We start from the raw sequence: 20,588 nt of genomic DNA, 5'->3' as shown, positions 1-20,588 counted from the left end.
CCACCAACTTCACACAGTTCTGGGCAGGCAAAGAGCTTAAAACAAATATGTTGAAGTTCTCTAAAAATATAAAGTAAAACAGATGCTACTGTCACGAGGTTTCAACCTCATTCTTGTAGATCTCGGATTTAAAAAGTCTACAGTCTTCTTCAGCTGGGCTGTGTAAATAGCTTCTCTATAGGACGGCAAACGTAGCACAGGGCTTAATAATGGTTAAATAACATAAACTAATTTATACTGAAGGCCAAGTCCACCTACTCGTTCACATAAACAGAAGGGAGAGGGATAAGAAAAGCAAAAACATAAAAAAAAAAAAAAAAAGTCCTGGGTGTTCTGAAAGTCTCTCCCATGTTGCCTCTGTAAAATAACAGGATCAGGCCCCAAAAGATTTTCTGGCTTCCCACATTTGTGTGCAGATTGCCTCTCTCTTCTTGTTGCATTGGGCACTGCCAGGCTAAGGTGAAGAGAGAGAGTGTGCTGCTTCTAACGGGAAAGCACATCTTGTCATAGTTTCCATAATCAGCTCATTCCAAATACGTGAAGGCATTTGTCCCTTGCCATAAGGCTGTGCAGACTACCAGGGAAGTGGCTATACTCTGAACCAGAAATTCATAGGCACCATTTTACCAAGCCTTTCTTAAAATAGCCAGCTTTGCCATATTAACAGATAGCAGCTTTTGAATCCAAGGGATTTGGTATTCTATTGAACCCTCAAGTTGTTGGCAAATAATTCCAGGCATCTGGCAAACTGATATCTACAAAATGTCAAGCAGCCTTTGCTTCTTTGTTTAGCCCAGGAAATCAAACTCCATGTTTGATTTTGGGTCAAGAAAATTGTCTAGCTGGGGTCACTTGTGCTCTCAGCCTTCCTGTGTGCTAGAGCTCCCTGCATTTAGAAAGGAAAGAAGTCTCACAGCCATAGGCCACATTTAGCATTTTATTTTTAGCACTGTGGTGATACCAAAAACATGGAAGTAAACAGGAGGTTGTCAGGCATATCTAAACAGCAGGAGAAGATTAAATTCATGTCAGGGAGAACTCTAACTGGCCCCTGTAGTAAAAAAATTGTTTCCCATGAAGTGCTGTTTAATAGAATATTTATAAGATAGATGCTTCTTTTTCTGATGTTTGTAGTGATGATTTTCATGTACCAGGTTAGCTTGCATGCATTTTACCGATTTAATTCTGTCTGGGCTGGATGTGCTGCTGTACGTGCATGCTGCACTGCCCTCTACTGGTGAGAATGTGTCATGCTGGACATTGACTTCAAGATCTTTTCAACTGAACTTTCGAAGTATAAGGGAACTTGGTTTACGGAAGGAATTTTAAACTAAAGGAGGCAAAACCGTCTGAGTAGAAAGCAAAGAGCAAAGAGAGGTCACAACTTCGACTCCAGCATCAGTGCTGTAAAGAAGTTAATTTATCTATTGATGTTAAATGCTACAAAATATAGAAGAGATGCATTACAAGAGTTTGGTTATTCCTAAGACCCTGTGTTTGGCCCTCCAGCAGTTCCTAGATCCTGCTTTTCTTTTTAAGGTGTAGTCTAAGAAAACAAAATGAAAACACAGCTCAACATTTTTTTTTCTCTTTCCAAGCTAAATATACTTACTGGGCTGCTATCTTAATAAATTTTTTTAATAGCTGAACACGCTTGCTGAGCTGAGAACAAAGGCAGATCTCAGTGACGACCCAAAACTGAATTTCATTAAATCTTCTCAGGAACAAATCCAAGTTTGCTGTGGTCTTTTTAAAATTATGCCTTCCAAATGTGTGATAGATTAGCTCCAGCTAGAAAATAAAGGAAAACAATTTTGCTTATTTTTTTTAAAATCAAAACACCAGCTAGGTTTCTCTATTTGTCAAGACAGTGTTTTACTGGTCAGCAAATGTGAATTCAATCAGACTTGAAGGGCTTCCATGAGGCTTGTTAAATATATAAATATAAACTAGGTTTTACTGGCTTAATATACACAGGAAGACATGGCATACTGTAAAGATTTTTCTTTAATACTCAAAGGCTTTACAGCATGCCTTATTTATAAGCTCAGTATGCAAAAAAATGGTCATGTGGTTTCCATATTGTAGCACATATTAGCACTTACAAACTAAGCAATGCCAGCAGCCTTTATCCTTGCTATCTCAGCTACTAACACATCTGATCCTGCATCTTACCTCATGCACGCAGTTGAAGAGTTCCCAATCATAAATTGTCATCTGGTATGCTAAATCTTTGGAGCTCATCAGTTCAAAAGTTGCCACTGTTCCAACAGTTGGGCCTTCCTGTTCTGGTAAGGGAGTCTATGAATAATAATGCAAAAATATATCAGAAACTCAACACAGACAAGTATTTAGCACTAAAAGCTTTCAGGAGTTTCTGAGGGGAAAGGATTCTGGAGATGGACGCTTTCAGGAATATCTGGAAACTCTGAGGAGAGATGCCTCTGCTCGCAATGCTAGTTGCTTTAGTGTCGTCTGTAAGTCACCAATCATCATTATCATCAATTCCACTGACTGAAAAATGTGAACTGCGGCAAATAAGATTCAGTGAAGAGTGACCTGCAGAGGTTCTCTTCTCTTACACTCAGGCCTGGGAGGTCCCTGGAAACTCTTCTTTTCCCTGGTAAAAATGGAAGAAGTCCTGGGAGACCTTTTTTCTCCTATTTCTCACTGAAGCTGCTGTAAAGCAGGTAATGGCATGGCAGTTTGGGACGTTCATCCACAGTGCTACTTCCTGCTGCCGGTGGCCATGGTAACACTGCTGCCCCTCCATCTCTTGGGACACACTGCCTGGGGTCATGAGGGAAAGGAAAGCTCTGTGAACTGAGGTTACACATGATGTCTGATTCCTCTACTCTTGGGCAGATGTTGAGCTGAGGATGTTATTCACATGGTCATGGTGTTTTGGGCTAGACATTAGAAAGCCAACGTCTGCTACTTTCTGGAAGACCCCTCACTAAAAGTTTCCATCTGACTTGCTTATCTCCGTTTTATTTTATGAGAAATGATCTAAAGTGTTTTTACTTAGTGAGATGAATGATATGCATATATAGGAAGCGCACGTATAATGCAATAGATTTATATATAAATAGGCAACACACACATTACAAAGTTCCAAAAGTCACAAAAGTGGCTGGCACAGTGGCTCACGCCTGTAATCCCAGCACTCTGGGAGGCCAAGGCGGGTGGATCACCTGAGGTCAGTAGTTCAAGACAAGCCTGGCCAACATGGCGAAACCCTGTCTCTACTGAAAATACAAAAATTAGCTGGGCATAGTGGCATGTACCTGTAGTGCCAGCTACTCGGGAGGCTGAGGCAGGAGAATCGCTTAAACCCAGGAGGCAGAGGTTGCAGTGAGCCGAGATCATGCCACTGCACCCCAGCCTGGGCGACAGAATGAGACTCCATCTCCAAAAAAAACATAAAATAAAAAATAAAAACAAAATGATGCTAACTATATTTAGATACTATCCATGTCAGAAGTCCTAATATTATACAAGTTCCATCATCATTTTCATCATCATCACTGTATTCTACAAACTCCCACTGCATTCTGGGCACTAGAGAAATTACATGTTCTGCAGGTAGACGGTCCTTGCATTTGGAAGTTTACAGTCTAAGAGAGGACCAAGCAAGGTTACAGTTGAAGGGAATCAACCCTATCTGGCCCATACAGCACTCCACAGAGGCAGCATCTGCTGCTGGTCCTTATTTGCAGGTATAAAGGGACAGAAGCAACAACACACGTGACACCCAGGTACAGAGATAAACAGGAGGGGAACATGAATGAATTTTTGGGAAGTTATTGGGTATTTGGAATGAATGTGTGGTCTGAACAGGATCTTGAAGAAGCTGGGCTTTAAAAGATGAAGCAGACAAGCTTGGGCAGGTGAGAATAGCAAGGTTTTTCCTGAGCATCCAGGATGGTCCCTTGGGGTGGAAGGATGGCAACAAGAGCATGAAGATGGGGAAGCTGTCATGAAACTTGCTTGGCAGGAACAGAGAGCACAGGGGGTGCCCATGGACAGTGTGAATAGTTAGTAGCACATCTTCATGTACCAGATTAGGAGTTTGTGTTTTGTAATAGACTAGATAATAGACCAGGTTAGTGTCAGCTTTAGAGAGCAAGTGACTCTGAATATAAACCCTACTCTAACTGCGTAGACTTGGATTGATTCCCTAATCTCTTGAGTGTCTGTTTCCAGCTCTGGTAAATTGGGGTCATGATACCTATCCCTAGGCTTGTTAAGAGAACTGGATAGGAATGATTTCAGTGAATCATGTAAATACAGTGCCTGGCACAAAAGAGGTCCCCTCCCCCAAATCAGTTCACTTTCTAGAAGTGCTGCAGCAATGCAAATACACAGAAAAGTGTGATCAGTACAACACCTGGATGTAGGAGCGAAATACTGTTGCTCCCAATTTACTCTACACAGGGGACAAAGGACAGGGAAGAAAAATGATTCCAAAGTTTTAAATCTTAGGGAACTGAACCGAAGCTGATGGGCAAGTAGCATATGGAAACAAATGAGGAGAATGATTTCAACCAGGGTAGGTCCTAGGTAAAAAAAGTTGGGGAAGCTTATACATTTTAGGGGTTACAACTGCCTCTCAGAGGATCAAACTGGCCCTGCATGTTCTTCCTTCCCTCTTGCAGCTGCTGTGAACACAGCCCCTCTGCTGCTCTGCGGAGCTGCCCCTCCTACGTTATTCCTGCTGTTCGCTCTCTCCTCAGGATTGGAGATACCCAGTACACCTTGCTCCTTCTTTTCCTTGAGGCTTTATAACTTTACATAAGGGGGATAAGTTTACCTAACAACACAGGGAAGAGTCTAATATTAAGAAATATGCAAAGTTCTTTTAGTCGTGGATGCTGGTCTATCACTCCTGCAACCCTTTTGAGAGTAACGGAAAGCTCTGTTGAGTCTCAACTTTTCTTTCAGTGGGCAGGGCTCACCAAGTCTCTCTCCCGGCATAGGGCAGGTTGACCCCTTCCATGAGCCACAGAAGAGGCAATCTGAGCAGCAAAAGGTGCTTCTCCCTTAGAAGTGGGGAATATAAATGCTAACCCTGGACCCCAGAGGAAGCGCCTCCTTGGGCCATTTTCTTGTACATAGCCCTGTGGAAATGTCCTACAGATAAGGCACAGCAGAGCTTATGTGGAGCCTGCATTACACAGACAGATCTGAAAGCTGCTTACACACAGACACAGAACTCCCATGCATTTTCTCCCCACGGTTTTTGAGCCATGATTTCTTTGCTAAGGCTGGAGAGGGGTAATTGGGAGAGTAGCATTGTTATCCTCCCATTTTCCAGATGAGGAGACTAAGACATAAAAGGGATGTGTGGATTGTCAGTGACAAAGAGATGGCGAAGGTAAGCTACCCGGAGCATCTTCCTTTCCTCGTGCGCCCACACCCTCTGTGTCTAGCTCTGCTATGGCCCTTGCTGCACTGCATTCTCACTGGTCACATGCGGGGGTGCCTCACTACACTGTTTGCTCACTGAGGTACAAGGACCATGATGGTTTTGTCTTCAAGACCATTTTAGAGCCAGAACCATCTACAACGCCTGCGATGATGTGGTAGGTACTAAATAAAAGTCTGAGGAACCAGTGAATGGAAAAAAGTAGAATCACATTATACTACAATGGAGTTTTATAGGAATTTGCTCTGTACTGATATTTATACTTAAATAAAATGTGAAGAGTAAAGTTTCAGAATCTGAACCCTTAACCACTAGGCTAACTTGCCAGCACTCTACTAATTCTATTATAGACCACACAATTTAAGGCTAACATTGAACACTAAGACTTGTTCTATTCCAGGCTGCTTGTGTTAGTCTCATCTCTCTGGCTTTAGCGTAACTGCGGTAAGGACAGAGGCTCTGGGGCACTTGGTTTAGTGTCTCACAGAAGCCTGCACAGCCCCAAGCGCAGAGCAGACCCTGCAGAAGCATGTGTGGATGGATCAGAGAGTGTGGCCAACATTCTCTACTGCAGGGTCATCCTCTGTGCGACTCCTCCTCGATGGGCTGTCCTCAAAGGGAATCTTTAGAAAGCCAGAGAAGGAGCTCACTGTCCACAGTTATGTGAGGCAGGTAAGGTTTGGCCACTCACAGCACAATGAATGGCAGAGCGCTGATAGGGAAGAAGTTCATGCCCAGGGTACTCAATGCAGAGGACATTCCTTCCAACGACAGAGGCCTTAAAACAGAGGACGAGCAAGGACTAAGAACTTGGAAGGCTGCAGGACTGTGTGCCAACAAACAGAGGTTTAGAAAGTTAGTATCTGCCCCACAGGGAGCTGAAGACAGTCTGCACTCCCTATGTCTGCGCCATGTCATTTGGCACTGCGGCCAAGAACCCTCTGGCAAGAGAGTCCCCAGCACCCGTGCAGTAACATGTCACATAGCACCTTTAATGGGGCTGCGCTGAACTGGCTTTTTATGGCTTTCTTTTCCAGGAGAGGGCAGCACGACTCATTTATGACATTTTTTTCCCCCAATCCTTCAGTATTGAGAAATATTTATTTAGAAAGCAATGAATGTAGATGACTAAAAAAATATACGGAAAGGCGGGGGGCAGACTCAGATCTTATAAGGCTGGTGGTTGAGGAAAGGTGAGCGTGCTTATGGGCTGTGATGGATGAGGGATTAGCAGGAAAACTAATGCCACATTTGCTAAGTTCCTCTCCAAGTGAATTCAAAATATGGTAAAAATCCACCTATCCTCACTGGAGTGCACAAAATGGTACTCTCTAAAACAAAAAATCAGGATTATGATGAGCCCGAAACAACCTCTAAAAAGTCCAAGGAAGAGAATCTTGATATCTATAAGAACTGATCTGATCAAACTTGAAACCTACTCATGCATCCCTTATGTAAACTCTCTCCCTAAAATTGGATGCAGTTTACCTCTAGCTCTTGTCTTGTGCCTTTCTTTTATTTTCTTTTTTTTTGAGGCGGAGTCTCGCTCTGTTGCCCAGGCTGGAGTGCAGTGGCGCCATCTTGGCTCACTGCAAGCTCCGCCTCGCGGGTTCACGCCATTCTCCTGCCTCAGCCTCCTGAGTAGCTGGGACTACAGGCGCCTGCCACCACGCTCGGTCTTGTGCCTTTCTTAAAGGAGAAACCCCGTGTATCCAAAGACTGAAGAAACCAGTTTCTCTACCCTCTGAATTGGCCCTCTAGGCTTTCTAAGATATGTTACTAGCTACTTACCTACATACCAAATTCTGGTAGGAGAAATAGAAATGGATGCTACCACCTACTTAAAAGAGAGCAGGCTACTCAGTTATTAGTGTGGGCCTATTAGTCCTTTCTTCACAGAAAGATCTGTCTGTATGCTGGGTAACAAGTGTTTTTGGAGACTTAGGGAAGGGTCTGGCCTTTGCCATTTTCTGCATAAGGTAGAGAAAGTGCTTTTGGGGAACAGCATTTCTCTTAGATCAGATGGTGGCTTTGCCATAATGCAAAGGAGCCTGATAAATAGTGATATCTTGCTTTAGAAAAATTATTTCCATCCTGGTGTAAGTATTCAGATTCTTAATATTTAAACTGGGGACATACCAATGAGGCAAATTACAACAAAGAGTTCTGAAAGCTGAATTATGCCCTAATAGTGGTGCTACTTGGCTAATTTTCACAAAAGAAAATCAAAAGCCCTGAGCATCTCAAATGAACACCTGAGGCTTACCTAATAGACTGCAGAAAAAGAAAAAGCTAAGTACCATTCAAGATTTTTTAGCCACTGGGTTCAGTGTGACTGCAAAATTAGGCTCCAGACAAGTTTTTCTGATTGCAATGCTGCTCTGAGCAGGCCATCCACACCTACCAGTGAGTCGAATTGCTCTCGCGGGCAAGCAAACAGGCGTCCATTAATGGTGAGCGTCGTAAATACTGAAACATCATTAGGTTTGAGCACCACCTTTTCTGTGAACATAAAAAGCATGAGATTGCCTATTAAATACATCTGAGATTTGCTGCACTGCCCTAATCACACCAACAAATTGCCAGCTTGGTGAATTACCGGAACACGCAGAGTGACTGCATAAAATAGAGTACTGAAGGGATCCACGGAATAAAAAAGACAGCATTCATGCAGCCCTGCGCCACTCAGGATGCCATCAGAAATGGCCACAAAAAGGAATAGAGATGCCAGAGGGTCAATTCACCCAGTTTTGTGCTGCAACCATGATTACTGAGCATATAAAACCCGCGCTTGCTATTTATCTCACAAGTTATGTTTCCAGATGGTAATCACACCCAGGACTTTGGACATAGAAAGATCACTTTTTAAAAACTTTGGAGGTTTCTGAGACCTCACATGATTTTAGATGCAAAATTTACTATTGTTTTTTCACTTATTCCCTAATTTGCAGGGCAATAGCATTAACTAGATTAAGCCTCCTCCCACATTAAAAAAATTAGTTCTTCAGATGAGAACATGTCAAAAAAATTAAAAAATTAGTTCATTTAATAAACATTTATTTTGTATTTACTGCATGCCAGAAACTGCTCCAGGCACTGGGGAGACAGAAGGGAACAATACAGAAAAAAAATCCCACTCCAAAAAGCATTACATCATAGTGGGAGATGCCAACAATAAAGAAAAGAAATAGATTAGAGAGTGAGAAGGCAAGGAGAAAAAAATATCGCAGGGGTGGGGGCTAGGAAGCTTGTGTAAGGGGAAGAAGTTAACATTTTAGAAAGGGAATGAAGCAAACGAAGGAGGGAGCTTCAGTGAGACACTGACATTTGGGTAAAGACCGAAAGAAAGTGAGGGTGAGACCTGGGATATCTATGGGAAGGTGACAAGGGGTCAGGGAGGGCAGACATCCTGGGCCTTGTGCAACTGGAGCAGAAATGGAAGGGAGATCTTAAAATCCAACATGCATTTAAAAATCCTCCATCAATGGAATCATTCACCTTAAAACGTGACAGAAATGGCTCACCTGTTCCTGAAGGATTCCGCCAAATGGCTGTCAAATCATGACTGGAGAAATGAACCTCACTGTTGCTTCCTCTAGTCTCTCACTACAATATGTGGTCATTCCTAAAACTCTTGCCAGCATGAACTGTAATTGTTTTAACTTACCGTCTACCTCCTCCCTGGCCTGGGAACAACCTGGGGACGTGAGCTGTGTCTAACTCATTCTTTCCTTCACAGCCACACTGTGGCCAGTAAATATGTGATGAACAAATAAATGACATTTCAAAAATGCACCATGTAATCAAGGACAGTGAAAGGAACTATAATCCCGTGGAGGAAAAATATTCCTCATTTCATTTGAGCCAGGCTCCCAGCCTCTCTACTGAGTAAGGAGAAAAACCATCATCAGCTTCAAAGAACTAGCTTCTGACCACTTCCAGCTTTGGACTTGTAGAAACCCATGGCCTTGAGCTTGTCCAGCTAGATTTCCTCTTGGGGCCCATATTTTTCAGGGCTCCAAGGCCTAAAACTTTTTTGAATAGAGTTTAAATTGAAAGAACTCCAGGCCAACATCTACACGACAGTCCTCAGTTCCAGTCACCTTTCTGATTTAGAGTGGGTACCTACAAGATAGGGGACATTAGAAACCCAACCCACCTCTACCCATACTCTTTCTGTTATTAGTGGAAGCATACATAAGCACCAGTTCATCCTCTGGGTGAGCCTCACATGACCACGCTAACTCCTTACATAGTTTCTGCTTGGATGGAATGTCCCATTTTGCAGAGCCTAAAATATGAATTAAGGCTGTTACCTCCTCCGGAACTCATCTTGACTATGATCAGGCCCTCCCCGGAGCCCAGCTTGTCGGCAACTGCACTGATGACTTCCTTCACCGAGGTGGCCACTGGCACCCGAATGGTTGTGTAGGTGTGGTCCATGCAATAGACCTTAAACAGAACTATCCAAAGGCAGTAACAAGGTAGTAAATCAGTCTTAAGAGTTTTTAATAAAACTACAGTTATGAAAAATGTTTAGGCATCCTCTCCAATTTGCATCATTTTGCCATTTTTATTACTGTATTTATTCATACTCATTTACCCCTATTCCTGCCCCTTCTAAACTGCTTACCTTAGCATTGGTCTAAGAATAGGTGCACATATGGTTGCCAAGTCCAATTAAAAGAACAAGAGATATTGGTGAAAAGCCCACAAAGAGGTCATGGGAAAAAATTGAGAGTATCTTCAGGCTGATGTTCAGGGTCTGAAGTGCTATACTGTAGGCAATTCACAGATCACTGCTACCCTGTGTGGCAGTGGGGAGACACCATTCACCTCTCTGCACACAGGAGGGCTTCCGCCTGGGCCATGAGCACGTGCTGACACTCCTGCTCACTTGCTTCAGTGGCTTGTGTGCTTTGGGGCCAGGCCATGTAAGCTCGGATGCTATTTAGCTCAGCAGACTTAGATCAGCAGATCTGGATATGGCACCCAGAGGCTCAACTCTGAACACAAAAATCCTGGGAGCAATTCCCATTATTATATTATAATTCCTGGGTTTAGAGGCAGTCCTAAATGACAAGATTTATTTATAGCTTTAAATGAAATTTTTATCATTATTATTGTGACTATTTTTGGTTGTGATTCTTTGGAGAATCTTAAACAACCAAACAAAAGCCAGCATCTTGATTTTCCTGATGTAAAGCCTCCCTGCTCAGGGCTGGGCTCAGGGCCAGAGCATTGTCCCTGGGCAGGATGCTGGTGATCCATTGTCTCCTTGGCACCCACTAGGCGCCAGCTACCTTCCCACCAGCTTTTCCCAGGGGTGGGCAATCCTGACAACCAGGCCCTGAGATCATCTTCATTTCCTCCAAGGAAAGGGGTTAAGCAGGGAGAGGCCAAATCAGGGAAGGGTAGACAGGCATCTCGGCTTCAGGCACAAGAGTTTAAGGACATAAATAATCGGGCCACTGAAGGGCACCTCCAAGCAAACCATCTGGAGGGCAACAGGGCATCTTCAAAAGAAGCTATTCTGTGGGTCCAAGATGATGCTTACCATTATCCTGACTAAATAATCTATACAACTACAAGTTAGTTGGAAGACAGTTCTCACCTTCATCAGAGCCGCGGATAGGCTGGCGCTTCTGGGCTCTCTCATCACCCGTATTGAACTGTTGCAAAAGAACCTTGTGCTGTAAAAACAACCACAGCAAGTGCCATAAGGGACAATGACCAATGCACGCTAGCATCTCAGAGAAGACACATCTGAGAAGCAAGCAGAGTCAAGAAATGAAGACAATATATTTCGCGTCTACAAAAAAGAAATCACTTTTATGTATACTGCAATATAATATTTCTGGGGAACTGTAATTCTACAGGACACAGACAGAGAATGCAAGTTCATGCCACCTACCTTCTTTTGTGGTGCCTTTGCATCTTCTGAGCTACGAGAAGTAGAGAAAGCACATTATTTAATACCATTGCTACTATTAAATTGCCTTATTTGTATATAACTAATCTTATGTTAGAAAATGAAATCACAATCACAGAATCCTTTCAGGAGACAATATGAGCTTCCTCATTTTAATAGTAATAGATCAAAGCAGAAGGGTAGACAGCAAAGATATCAGCTCTTGTCACAGGCAGATTCCTGGCAGAACCGATGTTCAAAGCCAGGATTTCTAGCTTTCAAAGTCTATCTAGCAGCACACTCACTCTCTGATACTGCATTTAATCTATAGTTCAAGTAATAGCATGTGAAAACCTTCTGGTTCATTGAGAGGACACAAATATTCACCACCAACAGCTTTGGCAGCAGTTAGTGAATTTTCCATATAAGTAATTGCCCTCAAACTTTCTTTAAATGCCGCTGGCAATACCACTGCCTTGAACCTAAGGGACCCAGGTTTATTGAGTTGGACTCCACCCAGGAGGATCTTTTCTTTCCCAGGCTATCTTTTGGCAGCCCTCTAGCACAGAATGAACAGAATCTCAGTCCGTCTGTTCCTCTGGCCTTACTGCACCACCTATGCCCTCAGCCCAGTCTGCTTAAATCAAATCAAGCGGGGCATGGCTATGGAAAGACCAGCTTTAACCTTTCTTGTGGGCAAAGGACTTTTTGAGATTTACTTGATGAAAGCACACCCCCAAAGTCAAGCCCTTCCTTACATTTGCTTGACAATCTTCTCCAACTCTGGCAGTTGCTCCTTGAGGGCAGCAATCATCCGGGCATCATCTGATACAGATACATAAAACTCCTGTAATTGGCAAAAGTCACAGGCTTTTAACAAGAACTGCAAAAGGCACATGATTCTGTCAAGAGCAATAAAGATGTGTCCCTGTGTCATCTGCTTCACCAGCATCTCCAGACCATGGCTTCATGGACTGGAGGAAGAACAAAGAAGAAAATGTTACACTATGTCTAAGTTCAAAATTGGCCATGAGAAAAAATTTTGGAAATAGATAGTGGCAATCAATGACTGCACGGATATCAGAAATGAAATGAATGCCACTGAACTATCCACCTAAAAATGGTCACAATGGGAAAATTTATATTAGATATCTATTTTACAACAATAAAAATTCAATTCAAAGTAAATTGCAGGTGAACTGTTTATATGATATTTATATGAAAGCCAATGTTTTGAAATGGGTCATTTTGGAGTCCACAAAAGAGTGCTTTTTTTAGTTCATTTTTTTCAGGAGAATTTTAATGTTCATTTTCACGTTATTTTGGTATGTATTGTTTATTTACTAGGTGTCACTCATTCTGGGTCATGGTTGGTGGTAAGATGCAGCATGGTCTTCAGCACTGTAGCGAATTTATGCTGAGTTTGTGCCACCAACTCAGGACTCTCTGATGCCCTTCTGGGAACTGTCCTGACCCTGCAGCTGTAGGTGTGCCTGCTCTGCAGCAGAAGGTGAGAACCATGGCAGTGCCAGCTTCACCACCACTTTAGTTCATCTACAAAATGGTCCTGTACTCAGTGGGTAGAGGCCATGAGTCAATGTATGACCCCAAGCTACCGCCATTCCTCACATTTTCAAAATACTTCATTCCTCAGCTTGGAGGGATGCTCTCGGTCCATCTTTCCTCACTGCCTCGCCCCTCTGGCTGTGAAATGATATGAATAGAAAAGAGAGACGGTGTATGTTTCTTTTGGATAATTTATAATTTTAGAACACAGACTGAAAAAGTTTGAAACGGAAGTAACATTGCCTTTTGCCTGAACAGAAGTCAGGTCTTCATCCAAATTTTGGAGGGGAGAGTGACTAATTGAGCTTAAATGTCAGGATCAGTGCTGTAATTTGGGGCTAGAGCTACGGGAAGGAATGGGGAAGTGCAGCTTTCAAGAGTGTTTATCAACCACTTTCACAGCCTACCATTTCCGGTTCTAGCAATTCCTAAATAAATGATCTGCTCCACTCCACTCAAAAATATCTACCATTTGATCTAGTAATCCCATTTCTAGGAAGGTAATCAAGGACAGAATCACTTGCACAAGACTTTTTACCGTACTACTATTCTAGGAAGGTGAAAACTGGAAATGATGTGAACACTCAACAATAAGGGAACACATAAATATATCTGTGACATGGCTACTCAATGGTCATTAGAAATTTTTTTGATTACTTCAGGAGATGTAAAGAAATTTTTATTATAAGGACTGTACTGACAGAAAAATCCTTATATCAAATAAATGGAAAAAGCAGCCTACAGAATGATGGGTGCTACGTGACTACAAGATAAAACATACAAAGAAAAAGAGACTAGATGAAAATACATGAAAATGCTACCCATTATGGAGTCAGAATGGCAGAATAATGGGTAAATTTTTTCCTTACTTTTTCTGTAGTTCCTTTCTGATGAATGAATGTGTTCACAAAGTCTAGCATTTGCAATTACATTCTCTCCAGGGAAGCTGCTGAGCCTATAAGTAGGTCCCTGTATTGCAGGACAACAGTGTATTCTTGGAAGAGATGACCCCTGCCTACCTCCAGGAAGGCCATAGACACATCATCCTCTTGCAGGAGGTCTCCATACATGGCAGCCCACTGTAGAACCAGGCGGATGACTCGCCTCTTATTGTTGAGGGCATAATCCATTTTCTCCTGTTCTGTACCTTGTGAAGGCTGTGCATGGTAGGTGCCGAGGAGTCAAGGAAGAAATTGAGCCATTTCACACTCATTTCACATGCTACTTTCAAAGGTAAAGAGTGACAGATCCCAGCTTCAGAAAGCCAGGCTTTTAGATGGATAGAATTCTTCCCCTAGGCCCTCATGAAAAACCCCACAGAAAGTGTCTGTGCCAAATGCATGCAATTCCTTGTTTACTCCTGCTGACTCTGGCCTGATAGTTGCCCAAGGGATTAGACTTTCACAGACTCCTCCTGGACTTGGTGTGGACAAGGATTCTTGTGTCTAGCTCTAGCTATCATTCTCTGCCAGTATCTGCCTTGCCCTTTGCTACTCTGGGTGGTAATGTTTCTTGCCATTGCTTCTCTCTGGGTGCGTTTCCACCCGTTGTTGGTTTCCAAAATTCTGCCCGAATCTCTGTAATCCCCTTTGTTACATGCATTTCAGTAAAACCCTTCCAAGTGGGCATCTAGTCCTGCTGGGACCATGGCTGATACGAAGAGTGCATGGGAGGGCAAGTGAGGCTGGAGGTAGATAAACTCACCCAGAGGTAGGAAGAGGAAAGGCTCCTGCTGTACCAATTCTCTGGTGAGGGCCTCAGACACACTTTTTACACCATACCTTCTTCTCTTGTGTAGAACCACGACTTACCTTACTGGCTCTTTGCACATTTATGGCTACCATCTTAATTGTAAGCACCTTGAGGCTTGGGATGATGGTCATTTGTCCTGTATTCTACACTATGCCTAGGATACTGACTTTCACCCAGAAACCGTATTTATTCATTAATGCAACAAGTACTGATTGAGGGTCTCCTATGTGCCAAGAGTAAAGGTCCCTGGTCCATTCTTGTATGCACTACAGGAGGCACAACATCACAGGTAATCAAGAAATATTTTAGGTTGGACACACCATTCCTTTTTCAATGATTTATAGTTCATATTATAGATAATTAGTTCATAAAACAACTTACTCTTCACAATTTACAATATAACTTGCACACAAAGTACTTCAGTTCAACTCCACTTTATAGCCTTGTGATGAAAGTGTCGCTCCATTTCTATAAGTGAACAAACTGAAACTAAAGAAGCATAAATGGCCAGGATTACAGAGTGAGAGTGCAGAGGTTGCGAATGCAAGACTCCTGATGCCAACTAGTGTTCTTCCCATTACCCAACGCCCCCATTCCTCACAGCGAGCTACAAGACTGGCCCTGTCTTAGCTTCCTACCCTGCCTTGAAAGACGTAGAAAACTGGCTTGTGACAGTGCTGTGCTTGAGAGCTAAACCAGTAAAGAGCCTTGTCTAAAAGGACTATAAATAATCATGATCAAGGTAAATGACAGAACTTTAAAGCAAAGGTTTACTGCATGTAAATGGGTTGCAAAATGGCTTTCATAAATTGAGCACAAGATTCATAAAAAAGAAAATTGCTCAACCTGTATTGCTACAATCCTCTCTCAGCTCACAATAAAGAAAGGAAGAAAGATCGCTTTATGTGAAAATTATTTCTTTTCTGATTAACTCTTTGGTCTCTTGCTTGCATGCATTTATAACTGAGTTTTTCTTTCCAAAGAGTTGCAATGCTGGACATTATATTTTATGACCATTTTTTAATGGCACGTAGGAGCATAGTCAGATGCATGGTAGGTACCAAATAGGAAAGTCTTGACTGATTGAAAAATATGTACTGGTTCACCCAAGAGTGGGAGGATCTGGGTTCAAGTCCTCTAGCTGCCACCATTTAGCTACGTGATATTGTGTAAGTCACTTAGCCACTGTAGACTTCCATTTACTCTCCATGAAATGAGGAGGTGAGAAGAAATCATTTCCAAATTCTCTTTCAGCTACCGCATTTAACAACGCTAAGGCAAGGTGAACCGAAGGAGAATCAGGTAGGTGCCACAAACTAACATAATGAAAATACAATGCTACCTTGCCATTGTGCTTTCTTTGGTTTAGTTTTATGGTAACTTGTGTTTGTGCAGAAACTTGGATGACATCAGGCTTTGGCAGGTGCTATCTTTTTCATTTCCATGGCATAGGAGCCAAATGGAGAAAGTAAGAATGGCCAAGGTGGGGAGTAGGGGTGTGGGCTGAGGAATGCCAACCCCTATAAATGTAAGAGTCAGTGGAGATTCTGAATTCTGAGTATGGTATGTGTCAAAGCTCCCATTAGGCTGGGCTCGCTCCCTAGACTGCTGTCCCAAATATCCTGATGCCACTATGGACGATGCATGTTCCTCACCGGGTACCTGAGGCTAGGCTTCTTCCCTCTAGCCCCTCTTCTAAGTCTAAGTGATAGTGCCTGTGAAAGACAACCTTTCTGATGGCCTTGTACTGTGAAAAATGAGCAAATTTAATTCTCTCTCAGATCATGCCAATTTAAAAGAATGTCACACTGTGCCCTAAGTTACTCTATAAACTACGATCTTAAAAATATTTCACTACACATGCAACATGAGCATATTTTGAATCACTCAAAGATGGAAACAGCATAGAGAGGAAAGGGAAGCTTTTACTGAGCTGGTAGTAATAGAGTGGTGAACACTTAGCCTCAATTTAGAAAAATAACCCCAAGATAGGACAATTAAGGTGCTAATGTGGTTTTTTTTTTTTGAGACGGAGTCTGCTAATGTGGTTTTTAAGAAATAAATATATTTTCAAATGAATTAATATGCTTTTCAGAGAAAATACATCAAAATGCTTTACAAGTACTTAGGCAAAGAAACTATTCAAATTGATCCAATTGATTCACTAATTATTAATTAACAGACTACTTTGAGTAAAGCACCATGCTAGGTTCTGGTGATACAATGGGCACAGTCCTATTCATCTGAAATATTACATTGCACAACACGTTGGAAAGGAGGTATTCACATGTGTAAGAGAGAAAGGAGGAGTGGGGGGAGAGAGAGAGAGAGGAAAGATTCTTTCCTACTTGTTATGATAACATGTGTATAGAGCTTTACAATTCATAAAATAACTCAATATTCTTATGCTATCAAATGATGCTTTCTACAAACCCGAGGAGGAAATATTTACCGGTGAGGAAAAGGAGATTCAGAGAGAAGAGATCTGGCCAAGGTTGTTGAGTGAATAAATGGCAGGGCTTGCAAATTCAGACAGGGCTCTTTCCACTATTCCCACCCCCACTATCCTAACCAGCAGCTATAGCAACTAGACCTTAGTGCTTGGGTTCATGAAATTATTAGGAATAAATGCATCTGGAAAGCAAAAAGCCTAATGGGAAAGAGATTCCGTGTGTGTGTGTGTGTGTGTGTGTGTGTGTGTGTGTGTGTGTGTGTGTGTGTGCGCGCGCGCGCGCTGAAGTTCCAAGGTTCCCGCAGCTGATTCAGCATGTTTAGTCACCAGGGCTGAGCACCCCTTGTCTTTGATGAAGAACCCCACAGCCTCTAGGGAGATAGAATTGACCAAATCCGGAGGGACTGGGAAAGGCTTTCTCCCTTTTCTCATGAAAGTTCAGTATTTTTACCCCTGGGAAAATAAAAGGAAGCGCTGACTCATTTCACAAAGTCTCATTTGTCCCCTCATGGATGTTTATTTACTAAAGTGAGGGTGGGGGTGATACTTCTTTTATAGCTGAATCCAGGCATTGCTAAAGGATTCTGCTCCTCCAGAGGCAACACATAGGGTTCCCTTTCTGAAATGTCTGTTGAATCAGGTTCTTAAGAAACACACAGAGAACTTTGTATACAATTGATTATACCTGAAATGGTTACAGATCAGACGCTGACGTTTCTATTCATTCCCATAACAATCCCCCCAGGCTTTTAGAAAGTTTGTAATTTTTAGATTTTATTTAACTCCTACAAAAAAGGTAGGAAGGGGGAAAAACTATATTCCCTTCAGGTAGCAGCCAAAGAATAAAGAATATCCTACTAGTTCCCTTGTCTCAATATGATGTCAAAAGTGCAATCTAAAAAGAGTAACATTTCAAATACAGCATGTTCATAAATTCAGACACATCAGGAAGGTTGAAGAAGCCATCTCTGGCTAAAATTGGAATAATGCATGATCAAGAAGTGCTTTTATTGAATAAGGCCATGACTCATGATATGACAGTTGGGTCCAGGAAAGAAGCAATATGGCTGCCTGAACTCATAGGGAAAGAGATACAGAAAGACAACATGGTTCCTATATCTCATAAAGTTCTAGTTTTTTAAAAGTCTGTAAGGCAATCTAAAATTACTTACTGAATTAGTATTTTAAACACCATTAAGGAAAGGCCATATAATTTAAGTGGCCAAACTTATCACTGACACATTTGAGTTGATTTCAGGTAAGTCATGGAATCACAGGATCTCTGTTTCAAGAGCCCTTTGATTACATTTCCTTCAACTCCATCACCTTAGAGGTAAGAAAACTGAGGCAGAATGAGTTTAAGTGATTTTTCCAAATTTATCAAAGGAATTCTTGGAACTAGAACTCAGTTCTCTTATTTTCCTCCCCAGTACTCTTTTTACCTATGTTGTTGTGTTTTGTCTGATGTTAACATTACTTTCTTTATGCAAACATAGATTATACAGCAGAGTCAGATGACTTTGAAGTTTGTTGGGAAATAGGAAAATCCATCTGAGATGTAGAAATTGATCCCCCAAATCCTGATAACAAAGCACAGGCAGAAAATCAAGAGTTAACTATTACAGCCTTCATAATCTGATAGAGAGGCACAGAAATCGTTAATACCTGAACGAGATCCCATCTGCTATAGTTTAATACCTGTCAATTAGGAAAGCAGTGGCTCACTGCGACTGAGCAGACACTGTTAAATCTGATCATTCAAATTCCAACTTGAAGTTTTGCTTACACAGTTGAGTATCTCTTTTCCCAAAGGCTTGGGACCAGAAGTGGTTTTGGATTTCAGATTTTTTTTTTGGATTTTGGAATGTTTGCATTATACCTACTGGTATAAGAGCTAAAAAAACTTCGAATTTTGGAGCATTTTGGATTTTGGATTTTCAGATTAGGAATACTTAAACTGTAATAAAGTATTTCTCACCATCTGGAAGTATTAAATCAAAATCCTTAACAGAAGGAACGAGGTCGTAAACTCACTGTTAATTTCTGCACTTTCTAGCTAAAGACTGGGCACACAAAAGCCTTCAATTTTTTTTATCAACTGATTACAGATAATTTATTTGCACTGTTTGGAATGCTGTATCTAATGCACTTTTCTAAAAAAACAAAAAACCTTTAAAAATATCACAGCTATTTAAGAGCCTTTAATTAAGTTACCTGGAATCCCATCTTGTCAAGATGTCAAATACAGATCAGAGGTACATTCTAAATAAGTTCATAAAGAATTTAATTGTAAAACATCTGGTACATCTTTTAAATAGAATCTTTCAGTTATTGGGTATTTAATCTACAGGATGACAAACTTTCAGAGTGACTAAATCTTCTCGGAATTGAACCACCTCCTTCAGCATTGTGTACATGTGACTGAGAGCAGATTGGATCTGTTTGCAGCGAGGTTTTAGGGCTGAGAATCAGAAGAGGTGAAGGCCACAGTGTAGGCTACAGTTTTTCTACCCTGCCAACATCAGGCTTAATATTCCATTGAGTCATTTTCCTCATGCCGGCTCTGCCGTTCAAACACTGTAATTATTTCATATATTTTTACCTAGTTATTATCTTACTCACCACAGGCACCTGTAATTTTTCTGTACTTTTTTTTAACTGCTCATTTACTTATTCTTAATTCAGCTAATAATGGTTCCATGTATTAAAATTATCATGGGGAAAGTAAGTGAAAACCTCCCAGGACGTAGAGGCAGCAGATTCATTACAGCCTACAACAGGGAATAAAATATTATGTATACTTTTTGCAGTAAGTACATGCTAATTATGCAGCTATTTATAAAACACTTAACAACATTCAAACTGATACTCTTCAATGTTGTTGTTTTTTAAAACCCTGCTTTGCATACAAGATCTCTGCTTGCAGCTGAAAACAAACTTTGGGGGTCATCTGCCCACTGACAAGACAAAGCTTTTGTATATTCTTTATAACATGCCATATTCCTCTCCTGATGGTATAATAATAATAGCAACATATATATGGGACTTTAAGGTTTATAACGTATGTTCACACACATAACCTCATTTGATTTTCACAACAACCTGGTAAAGTGGGTAGGGCAAGTATAATGTATTAGTCCATTCTCACACTGCTGTAAAGAACTGCTCAACTCTAGGATAATTTATAAAGGAAAGAGCTCCACAGGGCTGGGGAGGCCTCAGGAAACTTACAGTCATGGTGGAAGGGGAACCATCATGTCCTTCACATGGCACCAAGAAGGAGAAGTGCCAAGCGAAGGTGGGAAATGCCCCTTATAAAACCATCAGATCTCATGAGAACTCACTCACTATCATGAGAACAGCATGGGGGGCCACCCCCCGATCTAATCACCTCCCACACAGTTCTGCCCCCAACACATGGGGATTAAAATTCAGATTACAATTCGAGATGAGATTTGGGTGGGGACATAGAGCCAGAC

General features: G+C 41.7%; 1 protein-coding gene across 6 annotated transcripts in view; it reads right to left on the bottom strand.

Annotated features, from left to right (window-relative positions):
- RAPGEF4 (Rap guanine nucleotide exchange factor 4) overlaps positions 1-20,588 on the bottom strand; it is a 314,193-nt gene that overhangs the window by 24,317 nt on the left and 269,288 nt on the right. For all 6 annotated transcript variants that reach the window (XM_019022605.4, XM_019022603.4, XM_019022604.4 and 3 more), the window contains 8 exons: positions 13,925-14,075; positions 12,098-12,186; positions 11,343-11,373; positions 11,043-11,121; positions 9,745-9,891; positions 7,833-7,930; positions 2,176-2,301; positions 1,613-1,791 (listed from right to left, as the gene is read on the bottom strand). In XM_019022605.4, the coding sequence (XP_018878150.3) occupies positions 1,613-1,791; positions 2,176-2,301; positions 7,833-7,930; positions 9,745-9,891; positions 11,043-11,121; positions 11,343-11,373; positions 12,098-12,186; positions 13,925-14,075 (900 nt within the window). The remainder of the gene's footprint in view (positions 1-1,612; positions 1,792-2,175; positions 2,302-7,832; positions 7,931-9,744; positions 9,892-11,042; positions 11,122-11,342; positions 11,374-12,097; positions 12,187-13,924; positions 14,076-20,588) is intronic.

This window comes from Gorilla gorilla, chromosome 11, assembly GCF_029281585.2.
Source record: "Gorilla gorilla gorilla isolate KB3781 chromosome 11, NHGRI_mGorGor1-v2.1_pri, whole genome shotgun sequence".
In the NCBI taxonomy this organism is placed as follows: Eukaryota; Metazoa; Chordata; class Mammalia; order Primates; family Hominidae; genus Gorilla; species Gorilla gorilla.
This window is presented reverse-complemented; position numbering and strand designations above follow the sequence as displayed.